The 19,229-nt window shown below is 41.4% G+C and overlaps 1 protein-coding gene across 2 annotated transcripts in view; it reads left to right on the forward strand.

Moving 5' to 3' along the window:
- Window positions 1-3,885: 3,885 nt before the first annotated feature.
- The window catches only part of pvrl2l (PVR cell adhesion molecule related 2 like), a 369,773-nt gene continuing 354,429 nt past the window's right edge, over window positions 3,886-19,229 (forward strand). For both annotated transcript variants that reach the window (XM_059350685.1, XM_059350684.1), the window contains exon 1: window positions 3,886-4,301. In XM_059350685.1, the coding sequence (XP_059206668.1) occupies window positions 4,214-4,301 (88 nt within the window). In that variant the 5' untranslated portion in view covers window positions 3,886-4,213. The remainder of the gene's footprint in view (window positions 4,302-19,229) is intronic.

Below are 19,229 nucleotides of genomic sequence, written 5' to 3' on the forward strand. Positions count from 1 at the left end.
GTAGTATCCCTGATTGATGTATTGATATTGCACAGTTTATGTACATTAAAATGCAGTTATTGTCAGTTGTAACTGTCAGTATATTAAAGTTAACGGTGATTTCCTACAGTATACTTTAGTTACTGTGATTTCTTACAGCATATTTTAGTTTACTGTGATTTCCTATGGTACATTTTAGGTTTCTGTGATTGCATACAGTTCATTGTTGGCTACTGTTATTCTTACAGTACACAATATGTTACTGTGATTTTTCCACAGTAAATAATTGCTCACTTAGATATTCTACATCATTTTCACAGTAACTATTTTATTACTGTATTACTATTGACTGTTTGTGGCTGAATACACACTATTCTACTGTGAAATAATATACTTTACTGTGCACAAACATGTTGTATTGCTATGGATTTCACATGCATTTTTTACACTGTAAAATAAAAACAGTTTGGGTGTGGTGATAATGAGCGAAATAGTTTCTCCTATAGATAGCACTCGTCATCTGTACAGTCTGGGTGTTGTGACTGTGTCACACAGTTAATTGGGCCTTCTCCTTACAATGTGTGTGGAGTGAACAAAGTCTCAGTCAATCTGCTTCTGTCACTTATTTCAACAGGAACTTCAACTCTGCTGCAGTCGACTTCAAAGATGCTCTCTTATCGTCCTAAACAGACCGTCCTCTATGTGTAGCAGAGTGAGGTCTGTTTATTTCCCTCCAACTTATCCACATTTGAAACATTTCTGTCTTTTAAAAACCTCTCAGCATCACTGTTTCTGTGGAGGGGACAACAAAGTAAATGACAGCATCCATCTAGGGAGACTTAAACCCCCCTCGGTCCCCGAAGGCTTTTTTCTCGTCTGCTGCAAAGCTGAATTTATGTGAGCAATTTCTTGTGTGCCAAGTCTCTTGTACTTTTGTGTTTTGGTGTAATAGATAAAATACATCATCATCACACAGGTAAGTCAGGGTGTGGATTAAAATATATTTAAAAATCCAAGAGTAAATACACAGATTGAAGTTGTTTTTCACAGCTTCTGTCAGAGTGGAGGTCATACTGTTGTTCTGCATTATCGATCTGAATATGTTTTACATCATCACTATTAACAACTGTGCATTTCCAGAAACAAACAGTAGAAAATATTGACTTTATCTATACAAATCTGGATTAAAACATAAATTAAGTTTGGCTCCACATTACATCTCAGACTGTTTTCTTTTCCACTGATGGTGACTTTATGTTTCTACAAGGACCCATAGTTTTCTTATAATATTTGTATGATATTTGTGTGAAAGTTGCAGTTAATAGGATATCCATATCATTATAGAGAGAGTAATTATTGCAACGTCTGCCATGTCTTGGTTTATTCGACTTGCTTTATAGTATTTATGCTGAATTACATTTGTGTTTTGGATTTCTACTAACTGTAATATGTTCATTTTAGTCCATTTAGCATATTTTTTATAGACTAATTGTCTTTTTCCAGCCACAGAAGGGGTATCTCTCTTTGAATTGCCTCTCCCAAGGTTTTTCTTCGTTTCTTTCCCCCTAACGAGCAAAGTGTCTTTTTAAAATATATTTTTTTCATCTTCTTAAGCCTTGGCTTTCTAAGAAGACCACTGATGTTATGTGCTTCCAGCCCACTGAGGCACAGCATGTAATGTGTGCTGCGGTCTCTGTGGACCCCAACAACAGGTTTTTCTATATTATTCTTCTGACACATTCACCTGATTCATCAGTTAGTTGATTTGCAGAAATCAATCATTATTTTGACAAATGATTAAAAGTAGCAGTTACCATTTGCTGTCACAGCACTTCTCTGACTTTTTTGTAAACAGTAAAAATAACTTTTTTTGGCTGCTGGTCAGACAAAGTAAGCAATTTTAAGACATTACTTTGGCTTTGATTTTGATTCCAACGATTCAGTTGTTCTTTAATGATGTAGCTGGAGTTTTGACAGAGTGATCAATGGCTGCGTGTCACAATTAGTAATGAGTGGTGAAAGACATATTAAGAGCATCTACTCAACTAAAAATAGCAACAGAACACTATTAAAACACCCCATTGCAGATCCAGTGTTAAAAGTAAGTTTTACTCTTGATAATTTAGCTATATTTTGCTGATAAAAGTTGTCATTTGGTAGAGAAAATTTCCCTGAGAGTTTTGCCCCTTTGATTATTATGCATTATAAGCATATTTTTTTAATGGTTGTATTAATGTCCAAGCAGCATTTTAATAGGGTAGCAGGTGGAGTTAGGATTTAATCCATAACATTGCGTATTATATAATAAGTCAGTGGTGGAAAAAGTAATTAAGTACATTTACTTAAGTTATACTTTAAACTTCTACTTTCGATACTAGTTAGTTTGCAGATTCAAATGATGAAAACAGGATATAATCTAATAAATTATGATGTATTATTACAGATTAAGCTTCCCAACAGCATATCAAGTAGTTTCAGTTAGCACCACCATTACCAGCTGCAAAATTAAAGTGATGTGACACATTAATCCCATGATACAATATAAATGATTATGAAATTCTGCATAATAAGTACTTTTACTTTTGGTACCTTGAGTATATTTTGATGCTCGTTCTTTTCTTCTTCTTTACTTTTTTGTTATTTCTACTTAAGTAAAAGATGTGAGTGCATAGTCTGCCACTATAGTATAAACTTCAGTTTCAAATGACTTTATTATCTGTGAGATTGGAGTAAAATGGAAATGTGTTTTTTGGCTCTGACCTACAAACCCACACACACTGTACACAACAGTATGCAACACAGAACAACTACAACAACACAACCTTTGCAACATAACACAACAGTTGTGCAGCCTAAACATCTTGAAAAGATGTGGAAAAGTGATGGGTGGATTATTTTTCCACTGGCATGTAAATCCATCAACTCCATACTCCTCATTCTATTATGTGCAACATCTGCAAAGTAACCACTAAGTATAACTGTAAGATAAATGTAAAAGTATGAAGTAACATGTAAAGTACCCTGAATCTGTACTTTAAGCAAAATAAAACATGCTGTACATATGCTTTCACTTCCCTGTAATGCTATTAATGAGTCTAGATTATTTAGGTGTCATTTACTGATTGTTGGAGATGGCTTCCTTCTCCTGAACATAATGAAACTATGTGGCACTCAGCTTGTGGTGCCAAAAATACATCTGACCCTCAACAACAGTGTCTCTCTCCAGAAATCATGATCCGATCACTCAAAATAATCCACACACCCTGTTGTGAGCAGTTTCATGTGGGAACTTTACTGAAAGAAAATAGGTCCTACATGAAACTGTTCACATTAAGGTCTGCAGGGACATTGCTGTGGAGGGTATCAAATTAATTTCTTTGGTTCTTTGAGCACCACAAGTAGGCGGATATCTCCACGCCCAATATCTCCAACACTGCAACTCACACCAGAACAATGCAGACTGATCAATATCACTACAGGGAAGATAATTGTTATTATTATTATTATTTTGTAATTTTAGGATGAACTGTCTCTCTTTAGGAAGCCGTAGTTTCTTATCAATGAAAAATAAATTAAAATAATGTCTTACAACTAAACATTTTCCTAATTTCACTGATTCACAGACACACACACACACACACACACACACACACACACACACACACACACACACACACACTAATACACAAAAGGAGCGGCAGGTGCCAGCAGAACACACCCTGAGTCTTCAGCAGGTAACATTACGCAGGTTTTTAAAGCTGTGCTGCTGTAGCTGTGAGGGCTCAGTATTACGGCTCGAGTCCTCTTGGTGACGCTCTGCTGACATCACTGATATTCCCCACTCAGCTCTCCGCATCACACACTCAGAGCTCCACCGACTCCCTCTCACACACTCCGTCCACACTTAGTTTCCATTTCGCTCCTCTCGCCGTGGCCAAGACGCACAATCACACACGAGCAGCCGCGGGCTACCTGTGCGCACTGCGGCCGGCCCCTGCTTCCTGTCAGGAACACGCTCAGAGGGAGGAAGACACAGAGAGAAAACTATACACGGTCCAGACTGAAGAGGGACAGACACACAGAGACAAGCCGCAACTTGGCTCATTTCAACCCAGGCGGTCTGAACTGAACTCCAAGTTTCTTGGCTGATCGGAGAAGGAATAATTCGCAGCCCGGTGCCCCCACACAGCGCTGTTGTGGATATTTACGTCCACCTTGTCTCCTGTTTAGAAGAATGGCGAGAGATTACGCAGCACGCTGCCCGGTCTCTCCGGTGAGAAGCACTTGGCTGCTAGTTGCAGCGATCCTCCTCGCAGCCCAAGGTAAGACAAACCCCGAGCTGTGTTTGTATTACCACCAGAGGCTCAGCTTCAGCTTTCCTCCTCTTCCTGCACTGTGCGCCCTGAATGTGGGCAGCACTTCCCGCCGCGCCGCCCGTGTCCTGACAGGACTGCATGTTTCACAGTGTCACGTCTCTGTCCCTCTCTCTGGCTGCTGTTTGGTGGACTGTGTGACCTGTTGTAAAAGTTTATTGTCGAAGCACACTGGTGAATCTGTGCGTGTGTGTGTGGAGTTTCGGTACGCCATGATACGCGAGGTGTGGCTCTCCTGGTTTGTGGTTTTTGTCCTAATTCCTCGCAGCTTCAGACGGCAGGTGACTGTTCAGGAAAGCTAATCCTCTCTGAGCCTTTACAAACCCTTCCAACACGGCTGACCTGTAATCTGTGTTTACCTGTTGGAAAGTGTCGCAGGGAAATGGGGCGCAATCACCACCGCAGGTCTGATTACTAACCATTAGAATAATGGCAGAAATTGCTCCTCATTCTGCAGAGCAACAGGGTGGTGATGGGAAACACGGGCTCGGCAGGAAATGAGAAATGCTCGGCTCCTGCGCTTCAGGTGGCCCTTCAAAAAGAGTGTTGAGAGCTCTTAATGAATATCCACTACAGTTATCCCATTATAAAAGGAGGAATATTGCAGCTGGAAGAAAAGCTCTGTGTTTTACCTCTGCACCAACAGTATGCACACATAGACTGTATATCCAAGGAGATAAACCATAAATTGGGAAAAAACGATTAGGATTAGGATTCCCTCATTTCCATAATGGGGAAACTCAAAATGTATTTCACCCACACCTGTGAACACACCACTCTTAGGAGCAGTGAGCAGCACATTACTGCACCTGGGTGGCTGTGTGGGGGGTTATGTGCCTTGCTCAAGGGCACTCCAGTCCTTGACCTGTCAGTCCTGGGATTCGAACCGGCGACCTCAGGGCAATGATATCTGACATATATTAATAAATATTCAATGAAAAATACATATAAAGTACTCAATATCTCTTAAGATTTCTCAACATCTTTTATGCACAAGCATTTAATATGGACATTTTTTTTAATTAAAGCTGTCTGTCAAGTCTGTGCTTAGTTATTCAAAGAAATGTGCTGAGACAGGCAGTTTAAAGTTTAAAGCACTATCAGTAAAGATAAAATAATACTCTAATTCAAGCAGTATCAATAAGCAGCCTCAATAAAAACACATAGAACTAACATTTTAAAACTTGAATGAGGAAAAAAAGGGGCCAAAAATAACTGCAATTTCTGTTAACACATCTGCACATGATGTTGATGTTTCTGTGATAAGACAGCATCAGCTGCTGATATCGATTGATCTCTGCTGTAAACTTACTGTCTACTGATGCAAGCTCAACGCAAGACACTGTATGAATGTTATATAATGCCTTCAGGGGAAAAAAACCAACATTAATGCCAGATTACTTGTTTTTTTAGCAACACAGTGAATCTACAATGTGCACGCTGTAATGAGCAGTTATTATAATGCTGCTGTGACTGAAATACAAAACAAACTTTTAGAGGTTCTTGATGAGGACTATTGATACTCAATAAATGACCATAAATGCCATAAAGATTACTCTGAACTCACTAATGCAGGTACGTACGAGGAACATCCAGGATATATGGCACCATAAACAAACAGAGGTATCAATAAACTTGCTAATGATTACCATATCAACACTTTATCTCCCAATAGGAGCATTACGGTGATAGATATGGAAATAACCATCACAACAAGCGATGATGGCATCACTAACATGCACTGCTGAGTAACGCAGACGTGCTCCAACTCCCAACTGAATCAATTTCCCGACTTTTTATTTTTCCGAACTGGGACCAGCTACAAAATTCATAACAGCAGGCAGTCAGACACCAGCGATCAGCATAAAAATCTGTGAACCTGCTCTGTCAGCATGAATCTGTCAGCCTGTTGTTTTCACCTGGGTGTAACTAGTATCATCTGTCAGAGCTGTCCCCAAATTGTCACCAAGGAAAAGGAAGATGGGTCATTATGGAGCTGGGAGATGTGTCGTCTTGTGCGTTGACACGCCTTGGAGACATGCCTCTGAGATCAAAGCAAATGGAGGGCAAGTTATTTCAAGGCCGAGAGCAGCAGAGCCCGTGCTTTGCATTTTGCTGTAGCATCTGTTGCATAATCGGCGAGCTGTGATTTTATCTGAGTGTACAAGGCAGGAGGAAGATTTAACCTTGATTGGAATTTGCTTTGTAATGACATTCTTCCTCTTCATGCATATTTGGAGCAATGTAAGCCACTCGAACAGGAACCCCCCCCCGGTGTAACAGATTAAAAATGAAGACTGTGGTGCTGGAGACCCCAGTGCTGTAAGCCAGGCAACACAGGTCGGTGTGAGGATGACAGATACTCAGCTGAGACTCTGCTACATCAGGCCTGTATTGTTAAAAAGCTGTCAGACTGTCATGACGGTATCCCCACAGGTTATGAATTAATTTCAACGTACAACAACACATAAGAGTCTCTTCTCTGCGAAAAAAAAAAGCCCCACTCTCACATTTCTGCTGCTTAGCCAGTGAGTTACTGACACTGCATGCGGAAGCAGAAGCTTGATTTTCCAAGATTGTCCAGTCATAGAAAGGAAACAGTTCAAGGCCGGGCTGTGTGTGTAGATGGATGATCTCTGTGTGTTTTTAGATTATGCGGGAAATAAACGAGCACTGTGACAAAGGGGTCAAAGGCAGCAGTGAAACTTTAACCAGGATGTTTAAAGAACAACGTTAACCTTCAGTGAAAGAGGCAAACTAGAGTTGAGAGGATATCATTCCACAGCAATGATAATTAAGTCACTTCAGGTGTCCCCGCACCCCCCGCCCGCCCTGCTCTCGTCTCTACAGGCCCGATTCTGTGCTGAAATGTCAATGATGATGAGTCCCCTCGACGGCTCGGTGGAGACGAAGGGCTGATTAGCTTATCACTTGGAGAGCAGGCGGCCGATGATTATCGCCCTCAGAGCGGTGCTGCCTGATTATCGAGAGCTCTTATTAATGGCTCATCATTGGGCCATGTTGCTGTTTGTTGTTTGCATATTTTTGTAGCCAGCGCTGCAGCCCCGGTATGGATCCGTGTTTGTACCGTTTGGAAAACAGTGCAGAGGAAGGTCGTGATGAAAAAAACTTTGGAAGTGATCTTTGGCCTGCTGGAGTTTGAGATGAAACACTAAGTCACCACCTGCTTTAACATATCCGTGGTTGTAGCATCTATTGCATTTTAACTAGAAAAATATTCAAAGAGATATCCAGCTTTACTGCAGTATTTCTAAAGCATACACAAAAACAACACGCACAAAGTTCAAGACATTCATCTGTGAGCTGCCCAGTGCAGCCAGATGTGAGCTCTTGGCCTCTGAGGCAGGAGCACAATTATTTAAATTTTTCTCTTTGCAGGATGTTTTAGTTGATTAATTATTGGAAGAAGCCTGGAGGCTGAAAATCTCCCATTATTTCAAGAGCAAAGGGCAGCTTGAATAAAAATGCCAGTGCTTTTCTCAGTTTAACAAACAGAGTTTTCTCACTTTGCATAAATCCTATTTTAACCCTGTGCAGCCACCTGACCCTGGGGTTGAAAATGGAAAAAACAGTCTGTGGTGCAGAGGTCCAAGGCCCTCTGTGACCGAAGGCAGATACATGTCAAGGAGTGTGTTTGCAGAGAAGTGATCTTGTGTGTTTGGAGAGGGGTGAGGGAGGGATTGTCTTTAAAGCTTTGAGAGTTGTTCATAGGTATGGAAGGTTGAACTGCCAATGACCGTGTTAAGCAGCTGGAGCTTATTTGTATGTGCTTAATGATCTGTTCTTTTGTTTACAAGACCTACTCTCAAAAACTTTTTGCTTTAAAGGTGTAAAATAATGGGCAATAACAACACAAGACAAAAAAATACTGCGATCTGATAAGAAGAAGCAATGCAAGTCAACCATGCGGAATGTGATGATGCATATTTTTTATGAAATCGTGATTAAGCCTCTAAATCTGAGACGTACCATATGACCAAAACAAGCTCCTGTCATGTGGGGGAGCAGAAATGAGACGTTCTGGGTTTCCGACCTGCAGTTTCTGGCCCCCGACTCAAATGTCAAAGCCATTTCCTGGTGAGGCATGGGGTGATAATCATCCCCTGGAGAACCAACTGAGCTTATTAATGACTCACACCAGCACAAAGTGCAAGCTGATGCTGGGAGCTGTTAGTGTTTAGGGTCAATTTGTTTGGGACTGTCGTGTCTGTGTGTGTGTCTGTGTGTGTTTGTGTGTGTGTGGTGATGTCACCCAGAAAAGCACAATCCTGTTAACTTTTCCTTTTAATCGCAGCGTTTTTCCTGATTCATTGACAGACTTGCACACGGTGTTGCATCATATTGCCTGCTGTGATTTATTTGTCTGCATTAATGTTTGTGTCTATTTCATTTTCTCCTCTGGGTTTTTTCCCTATTGATCAAGGACTAAAATGTTAATGACCACAGTTCTTTGTGTGCTGATGAATGACGGACTGTTAATTTTCATATTGCAGCGTATTGCATAATGCTGTTTGCTTGTTTTTAAACAATCAAAGAAGTAGTTTTGATGCTCCTCTTTTCAAAAAGCCCCATCGAGGCGCTTACGGACAGAGGGTGAGGTTGGCTTGGCAGGTCACTCTCACAGATTTGGAACGGGTTGTCATGGATACGGCTTTTGTGGATGAGACAATTTTCTCATCCCTTTGTTGTGCAGCCATGTGCTTTTGTGTGTGTGTGTGTGTGTGGACCTTTTAAAAAAAGCTAGGTGTAATTAGGGGGAGAAGGTTAGTCCTGGAGTTGCTGTGAGAAACTCCATCAGTCCGGCTCTCTGAGACTCCGGGAAGCAGGTTTTAATTCATCACACTGCCTGCCAAGAACCAGCAAGCATGTGTCTGCACTTGGTCAGCGTTTTTTTATTTTTTTCATTCCACTTCTGAGGAAACCGGTTACTAAGCAAATTCCAGATCACATTTCGAGAAATAAACCGTATCATGGCTAACACCTTGGCATTCCTCAGTGACTCCACAGCAAACAGGTGTCAGTGGGAAGAGGGATTATACAGCGTAGCAACAGGAACGGGGCCATGAATCACAATGGAGCCAATCCACGGATGGACAGAGGAAGGGTTTTGCTTTCAACTTCCAGGGTCCAGTCAGCTCTCAGTGTGTCATGAATGCCTTGCAGATCACTCACAAATGCACACAAGCTCTCTCTCCCTCACGTGCGCACACACACACACACACACACACACACACACACACACACACACACACATGGTCAATGTGGCCACCCTCCTTAGTTTGACTTTTCCCGCCATGCAAAGCAAAGAAAACTTCCAGCCAGCCTTTCATACCAGGCTCAGTCTTTCATTTAGTCACTCTTTTATTCACCCATTCTTTATCCCTCAGTCTTATTCTCTCGCCCTCTCTTTCGCTCTCATTCTTTTGCTCACGACCCTATTTTCAGTCGGCCTGGCTGGCTGCCGCTTCGTGGCGGCTCCCGAGTGAGGGCCCTTTTGTTGGAACAGCTTTTGGTGGAATTAAAAAGGGTGCCAGTACACCCCCCCCTTCCCTCCTTCCCTCCCTCCCTCCCCTCTCTCTTTTCCTCCCCTCCGTTCACTCCGCTGCTTCTCAGCCTCATTGTTTAGAAAGAGAGGGAGCTAGATTGGGTAAGAGAGAGGGAGGAGGAGGAGGAGGAGGAGGAGGGGGATTGAAAAGTGTGAAAATGTTTAGACAAGCGCCCCAGCTCTGTCTCCCAGTCTGTCCAGAGCTCGCCTGTTCCACAGACCACAGCGAGCGCCGTCCATCCTCTCCTCCTGCTCAGCCACTGTTTCCTCTTCAGATATAGTTCACTGGTGACAAAATGGAAATTGCTTTCAAATTGCTTGCGTCTGTGTGAGTGCAGCAGTGGGTCAGCCTGGGATGTGACTTTGTGACATTTCCCGTTGTACCCACGTGGGCAATTAATATCCACAGTAACATTGTTTGCTTCACTGGTATCATTATGCAGCCTTTAGCTGGGGATTTTTCCTACAGGGGGAATTTAAGGTGACAGCTTTGCTTAAACTCTGTTACATTTCCAACATTTTAGCAAGTTGGCTGTAGTAAAACTTGTTTAAAGAGACTTAACTGCATCACTGTTGAGTGCAGGGAAATACCAGTGGGCTCATTGTGAAGATATAGAGCAGGATGATGTACAGGGTAACTGATGATGGCTATAAAAAGTATAATTGGCATTCTAAACAATAATAAGTCACTGTGCTCATTTTACCCTGTGTTTAAGTCCAGCCATCTGCTTATATTCATTTTTTTACATATCTGTTTGTAATATTTAACCCATGATTATATGAAATATTAGACACATCTTGTAATGTAACATATCTGAAAACCATGTGAGTGTACAGCCTCCCAATTAAATTATATTTGAACAGAAATCCAATATGTTGACCATCATAAAAGATGTCCTTTTCCATTAGACGGTGAATATATTCCTATTATTCTTGTATTGAACTGTGTATTTTGAAGGAACATGCAGTCTAAAGGATGCAGTTTTGATGGCAGCTGTGTACCTGATGAGATGGAAGGTCCTTGTGATAAAAAGAAAGAGAAAGAGATTTCATAGTCATAGTAAATGCTTTCTGGCCTCACACAATTACACAGGCAAATGTTTACATAATGCCTTACATTGAGGAAAGTAAATCTGGGTTCAGTCACTTTGAGCCAGGAAAGTCCCTGCTTTACCCTAGTTACCATTTCCTGCTACTGGCCCTGAAAGAAATATGGTAACAGATACCAAGAAACTGTCACCAACTGTGAGTATTTTGGTGGTTTTTGTTAGTTTCAGAACTGGTCACATCCTGTTCTGGTTGAGGGGATTGGTTGGAAAGTAAAAACTTTTTTATACAGGTCACAGATCAGTAAGAGGAAAAAAAAAATCTATTTGTTCCCCTGGTTCAAGTGTTGGCACTAGAAAGGCCAAGCCATTGTCAATTGTCTTCAAACTGTGCCTGCATTACTATTCCTAGACTTGTGTTCTTTACAAACCTTCAGCAGCAGATAGCCATGTAGGGAATCAGTTATTTATAGTCTGCTATAACTTTTTACCATCCAGCTCTGGCAGCAAACTGGCCTTTTGTTTGACCCACCAAAATACTAACCAGTTCTCCATGATCTGAATTTCATAACCTTGCGCAAAGCAACAGAGCATGGACAGTGGAGGAACTTAATATCTTCAAAGTGAATGAAGAAACTCAACACCTCACTGAAGTGATGCAAATGGAATTGGGAAAGAATAGAGAGAGCATCGATTTATCTCTTTGCTTCCCCGTCCATAAATAACTGTCCTGCTCTGTGAAGCCCGGAGACTGTTAGCAACAAGTTGTGGAGGTCAGCAGCTTGCCAGCCAGGGGAGGGAGGGAGGGAGGGAGGGAGGGAGAGAGAGAGAGAGAGAGAGAGAGGGAGAGAGAGACTGTGTCTGTATTGATGAAATGTTAAAATGAAACAGGGCTAAAGACAAGGATTTGTGCACGGCCAACAGCCTGGCTCTCCTCTCACCTCTGTTAGCGTCCTTGGCTGCTTCAATATCATCGTCTAAATTGACTGCATCGCCTGAGAGTGCACGTGCGTGTGCACGTGTGTGTCGATAGCAATCGTCTTGATCGACTGCGTCCGCTCCGACAGTGTTGTTTCTCATTTGCATAATGCAAGCCAACATCTCTCCTCCTTACCCTGTTCACAAGCGACTACTGTTCACATTGCGGCACATTTCTATGCAAGTCACACACACATTAAAAGAGAATACCGATGTCATTTAGAGTTACAGCCCATTTACTACCGCCTCTGTCTAGCGTACGTTTCCACCAATCATTCTGCATCATCATCCTGCCATGTGTAATTAGATCACTTTTTGTCATTTTTTAATATACAGGCTCTGCGTTATTCTCAAACCTGGCTTGAAGTGAATGGCTGTCCTGGCAGACGGAGCAGCCACGTGTAAAAAAAGACATGGATGTGACAATTAAGTTTGTCAGGCTGCATGTTATTGGGGATTTTTTTTCCTGGTGGAGGCTTTCATGTCTTCCTGCGGGTGTCAGGTGAATGACAGGAAACAGACTGCTGAAAAAGTCTTGTCTACATCTTATATTAACAGTGGGACGAGGGTTTCTGTCTGCCTTTAGTCAAAGACGTTGATTCATCCTCTGGTCTAGTGAGAGGTCCACTAAATGTGTTGACTGAGATGATAACAATCTACTTTAGTTTTAACAATAAAACAGAAACATTGACTATTGACTGTTTTTATAAGAGGAAGGATACTGATCTTTAGAGGAGAAAAATCCACCGAATACCTTTATGGCTGCTGAGATAATGAACTATTGAGCTGTAATGAAAATAGACATTGTCTCTGTGGATTGAGCACCAGTTTTACACAAATATAACTTTTGTTAAGTCTGGAATCTGGGTTATAAATTGTATAAACATTGTATTGTACAATCTGGCAAACTACATGATGATGACATTTCTAAGACGCCTCATGCATCGTTTTCTGTAATTTATGCTCTATTAAAAAAGTTTTCATATCACTGCATATGGCCAATGTATAGTTTGTATATAGTTTTTTTTATACTGTACTGAATGAAAGGCAGCCAATATGCTTGTGTGTTCAGACATCAGCATAGAAATATAACCCAAAGGGGCACAAACCTAACTGCTTGGAGTTGAAGCACAATGTTTGGTGCCTTTTTATCAAAGTAAACTCTTTCATCCAGATTGCTTCATTGCTTCTATTAACCTGTTGCCGTAACCCAAAGTTGTCCCGGAGATGGATATGTCAAAACCTTGACAAATCAAGTCAAAACAAAATTGAGTTTTGTAATTTGGGTGAACTGACCCTTAAATCTTAGTGTGATGTTTCTGCCAAAGACTTGAAGGGGATTTTGCACATCAAAGTCTGTTTACAAGTCTTGGGGAGTACTACTGCATATGTGAGAAAAGTTGTATAGAGCCTTTTGTGGCTCCAAAGGGAGCTGTGTGAAATCAATGTCAGTTGTTGCTGAAAACTGCAAGTTTGAAAATGAAAAAAGAAGAAAGAAGTGAGTTTACCACACCGCTCCTCATTTCAGCTTGAGGCTACGTTAGCAGCTGCTAACATAACACACACAAATCTCCAACTGAACATTCAGAGGCACTTTGGGTTCTGCAGGCACCAGGTTCTGACTAGAAGAAGTATGTGTCTAATTAAAAGCACAATATCTCTTGTTCTGTGGCATTTAATTTAATCTTTATTAAGCAACTGGGCATTGTAAGTCTGACTGTGTCACGGTGCAGTGCTAGATTGGTGGAGTGCTCTTTTAACCACCTTATTTCTTCTTGCAAGAGATCAGCAGATATACACCGGGGTGGTCGTATGGTAGCTCAGATGGTCGAGTGGATTGGACGAGTTTCTTATGTCCACGGGTTTCATTCTTTCAGCAAGACATTAGATTGAGTCTGGGACAAACGTAGGCACATGTCTCCATTAGGGCTTTACCGAAAAGGTCATAACGTTGACATTTAAAACGCTGTGGGGCTTTTTTTCTCCTTTTTCGTGTCTATTCATTACGTTTATTTTTGCACAGTTGCAGATAAAGATTTGGATGCACTGTTATTAGTATTATACTATTTGTAGGGTGGCTGCGATCAGTCATTTGATCCACTACCCTTACTGTTAGAAGACTGAAGAGCAGAGTGGTGGCAGCCCTGGAGACAGACCTTCAGTTAGCAGCTGCAGTAACTCAAATCCAGCCAGTGCAAACTCCAGCGCTGGGGGTCTAATCCCAGAGCGCCTGACTTCCTGCTGGATCAGTGAACTTTCTTTTGCTGGTTAGAACCAGGTAGAACCAGCTGGCCGCCGCTCTGTGACCCCTGGTGCTGGGGTTTCTTCTGGTTGAATCTCGCCACAGCTGCTCAGGAGCTGCAGTCTGCCTCCTCGCCACAGGAGGAGAGGTGGCAGGACTGCAGAGTGTGCTAGCTCGCTAATGCTGCTCTCATTTGTTGTCTGAAAAACGGAGAGAGGGAAAGAGAAAGTAGAGAAAGAATGGGCTGACCTTATCAGTCGGCTCTACAACAAAATAACATTTTACCAGTTTTTAATATAGAATATATAGAAAAAGTAGAAAATCAATATGTGGCGGTCAAAGTTTACATTGCACCAAAAAACTCCTATGAATAACTTTATTGAAATTGAGCATTTTCTTTGATGTCATGTTAAGGTGATGTCATAATAATATGACAAAGCTATTCTAAAACCTCAATAGGAGCTTAAAATAAAAATGTGACATTCAGTACAGGCCTTAACTTTATAATCAAACCCTATTTTTATACTAAACGGCAATATTCTAGATGTCTTGTGTAATTCTGTCCTCATTTATCTTTAAGTCAGCTCACACACAAACACAGATGTGCGGACAGGTTGCCCCCCCCCCCCTCTTCCTGGCGGCCGCTGTTAAACCTGATTAATTGCCTCCGTCTCCTCACTAATTCAGCTGTTGATTGAGAGATTCAGTGTGACAGCTGCAGCACAATGCTTTGTCTTTCTCCCTTTCTTCTTTATCTTGACACCACGCTTCCCCCTAAATAACCCGCTCTTAACTCCTGACTCTCTCTCTCTCTAATCTGGAACTGGGGGTCACCTCTCTATTCACGCGACTCGTGCAGTAGATTTTCTCCCATGAATCCAAAATTGAGTTTCTTCTGACACAAAAGGTTGATGTTCTCTTGACACAAAACTATTCAGTATTCCAGACAGATCCAGACATCCGGTCTTTTGGCAACAGTCGGTGGACTTCTTCATTTGCATGACAGTATTACAGAATTCTTTCAAAGGCAGGATTTTCTATTTTCCTCTTTAATAGTATATCATTGTCAAATGACTGGAGATATTGCCTGGTGCTTTTCTATAGGCCCCGTGGGCTCATGGCTAGTTTCATTATTTCTCCTCCCTGCTGCTTTTGATGCATACACTTACCTGTCAGTCAGCCAGAAATATCTTTGGCTGCTTCCTTTTTTTTTCCAAGTGAGGATTCAGTCCAAGTCCTCCTCAATTAGACCAAATGAAAGTGCAAAACAGATTAGTGAGGCTACTGCTTGTAACAAGCTACCACCGAACATCTGTTATCTTTGTAACGGCTGCGTGTCATTGTCGGCAGCATGAGGTTCAGTTTAAATGTGGCAGTCAGATGTGTCTGCACAAATGTTACCAAAACAAAAGTCTGTGTTCATGGTGCTTTTGTGTTCAGCGATTAAAATGATTCATATTCTTGGAATGAGCCTCAGTAGTCTAATCATGAATAATTTTGCAATAATAAGGAGGTCCAGCATTCAGTATTTCACTGATACTGATGCATGTGCACTGGTGTGTGTGTGTGTGTGTGTGTGTGTGTGTGTGTGTGTGTGTGTTCACTCATGACAAGCTCCCTCTGTTAGCTGCAGTGACAAAGCCACTGTGGATGTGTGATGGCTGAGGATGAGTTGCTGTGACAGACAGAAAAGGACACACACACACACACACACACACACACACACACACACACACACACACACACACACACACACACACATTCAAACCAAACAATCTTTTCCTGTATCTGTGACATCTATTCCCTTTCTTTAAGCTTCTCCTTTCTCCTCTCTTCTTCTCTTGTTTCTTTTCTTCTCTTCTCACACAGAGAAATATTGGAAGTGGATCAAAGCCAAGTGGGATTTAAAAGCTCACATGTCAAAACCCAAGAAATCATTAATGACATAAAGTTCTCCTCAGTGGCTCAAAAATTAATTTACTGTCGTACCACCAGACTCGTGAACTGCTGCTGCACTTTTGCTCCACCCTGGGGAGGAAATGCTTGAAAAGATGATGTTTTACAGGTCTTTTTCAGTTTAAAATGACAAAGAGCAGTCTGGTTAAAAGTTAGAGGCCTGTCACATCCTGAATGTTTTCTCCCACCTGATCAAGGAGTTAATTTCATCACATTTACCAGAGCAGAATTATAGAAAAAGAACAATAACTAAAGAGCTTAAACTGAAGAGCACCGTCTAAAACTGGAGCTATGGTTGATAAATAATATTAAATTAGGTTGCATACAATGAGGGATACTGTAGCTGGCTGACAAAAGGAGTAACTGTGTTATTATGAGAGGCAATTATGGCAATAATCTGCTAATCTGTTTGCCACATTGAAATTGGAATATCCATCCATCCATCCGTTTTCTAAACCGCTTATCCTGTTCAGGGCTGCGGGGGCTGGAGCCTTTCCCAGCATGCACCTCATGAGAGGCAGCACATACACTAAAAACAGGTCTTGAGGGTGTACCCTGTGTCAGTGAAAGGGCTTAAAATTAGAATATGAAATGCAAACTCAAAGAGCATTAACATTTTGAAAATTCAGCCATGTTACAGTTTAGCTGCTGCACCTGATGAGAACAGTGTGTTCGTTCCCTCTGTCCCGTTGAGTGTTCTCGTTAACAAACAAGCTTTGTATTTAATGTTTTGAATTTCATTCCTCATAAAACTGTTCCCCTTAAAATTTTAGGTGATGCTTGCAGTCATCACTGCCTTTGTGGATGTCTTCCTTTGCTTGTGCATGTTACAAAAAAACTTGCAAAACATGGCTCCTTAGAGCTTGTCCAAAACTCCATGGGGTACTATTTTAAAAGCTAAATCCACAATGAGCCTTTTGCACACCCCCGAACCAATTAGAATGTAGTGTGTGTATGTGTATTTGTATTTGATTTATTAAGCTATGTACATTACCTTTGGTAACATTAAGAAAGAAGCACAGTAGCTTAAATTTAAATTTTATAGAAGTTGAATAAGGTAATTTTCTGTGTTTGAATCTAGTAATTACTTGTCGCACTGTATGTTTTAACATAATTGAAGGGAGATTTCCATGTGTTTTTTAATCATAAACTAGGTCTAGTTCTATATAAATACTGTGAAAGTTAATGCTAAATTCTCGCATCAATGCACACAGCCCATATTTAGAAACTGGGCCTTGAAATGAGCTGCTACAGTGCTGTTACAGTAGTTCCCCGGCTGCAGTGATGGTGCAGAGACACTGAAAGCACAGATGGAGAAGACTCAGAAGCACTGACCAATCAGAGTAGACTGCGCTTTTTTGGAAGGAGGGTTTAAAGAGATAGGGATGTTCCAGACAGAAGGTAAATGCAGGTATATTCAGACAGATGAAACAGTCTGAGAAAATAATGTCCTTTTCCCCCCAACATTAAGGGTATAATTCCCAAATTCCTATACTGAAATTGAGTGAGCTATATCCCCTTTAAACTTAAAATATGTGGCATTACTCCTGTAGAGTTCCTCCTGTTATTAATACCCCAGCATGTGATTTTAAGACGGCTGCCTGGTTCTGAGAAGGTGGATTGAATTTGCCAGGAGCAAACGCCCCCCCCCCTCTCTCGGTATTTGTGCTTACCTCAAAAAACTCCATTAACTAAGGAGTGAGGATTGTAAAATAGAAAATGACTTATGCGCCTGGTCCTCTGACCCATTTGCCCCCACATCCCAGAGTCTATTTCCAGGCGTCGGGCTTTTCGAAATGTGAGGATGATTTCTTAATCCCCAGGGATGCATCTGAGGATGGAAGTGAAATGCTTCAACTATTCTGGTTTCCACCACACGAGCATCCTGACGGGTGGCAGGCTGGCTGCCCAGTTAGCTGGCTGGACGGAGAGAAAAGGGTGCTAATGAGATGTGTGCTGCTCTTTCATGTCTGTCCTCTCCTCTTCCCAGCATGCTGTTTCTCTTGACTCTGTGGGTGTCTAAGCTATAAGCGTCTAGGTTTCTGACTGCTAATGTACAAAGTGACCGTGTCTGCACTGAAAAGTTAAATAGGTTTGGAATTGAATCAGGCATTTTTCAGAATGAAAGGCAATGTGAAGGGGAGCGTGTTAATGAGCTGGTTTGGAACATCACTCGTACCTCGCAGTCATCAACAGCACGAGACTCTGGCCAACGCGACGGAGGATGGAACGAGGGAAAGCACAAAAAAGGATGATAGCCACAGAACTAAAAGCTTAAGCTGTGCTTAAATAAACAAACGTAATTGATTGATGACTCCAGCCGTCAAGCGAAACACCACATGTCTCTCCAAATGTCTTCTCTCACAGAATTACACCATTTCAAACAAACCCAAATATGCTCTATATTTGTCTGCTTATAACTTATAACAAAACAAGACTGAAGTTTTGATAATGAGATATCTCATCTGACAGAAAAATGTCATTAAAGTTTATGTTTTGATGAATAAAAATCCTAGTGGATTGAGGCTCTGTCAAGCAATGTTTAAGGACCATACTGGTTCTTCATGTTTTATGGGCTTTTTAAAGCTTGCCATGCATTTTTTAAAATTGATTTCATATCTTCCAGGCAGCCATTAGTTCCCATTCATTTTATGATGGTATAAAAATCACATTTTCCAGATGTTTGAAACAGAGATGGCTCTGACATCTCTGTGAACATGAAGCTATTATTTTTTACCCATCACCTGCAGTAGTAAGCAGGGACTGCTAAGAAATTGCACGCTTGTTTGTGAGTTTAAGAAAGCACCAATTTCTGAGGCTTGGCTGCTGAACTGAAACCTACAAAGCTACAAAAAAAATAAATCCAAATGATCATTTTCACAGCATCTGTGTCTGCTTGTCGTTTTTCCTCTGGGTTTGGTTTATTTTTTCCCTGACAGCAGAGCTTGTGAATCCAATGGTTTCTGCAGCCAACTCGAGGAAGGAGGAGGGGGGCAGGGGGGTCTTTCTTGAGGTTAATTATCTAATGCAAATTTTGAGTCTCTGAAAGATGATTTTCCAACAAACTTACATGAATGGAAAGCATGACT

The sequence above is a fragment of the Centropristis striata genome, chromosome 14, assembly GCF_030273125.1.
Source record: "Centropristis striata isolate RG_2023a ecotype Rhode Island chromosome 14, C.striata_1.0, whole genome shotgun sequence".
NCBI lineage: Eukaryota > Metazoa > Chordata > Actinopteri > Perciformes > Serranidae > Centropristis > Centropristis striata.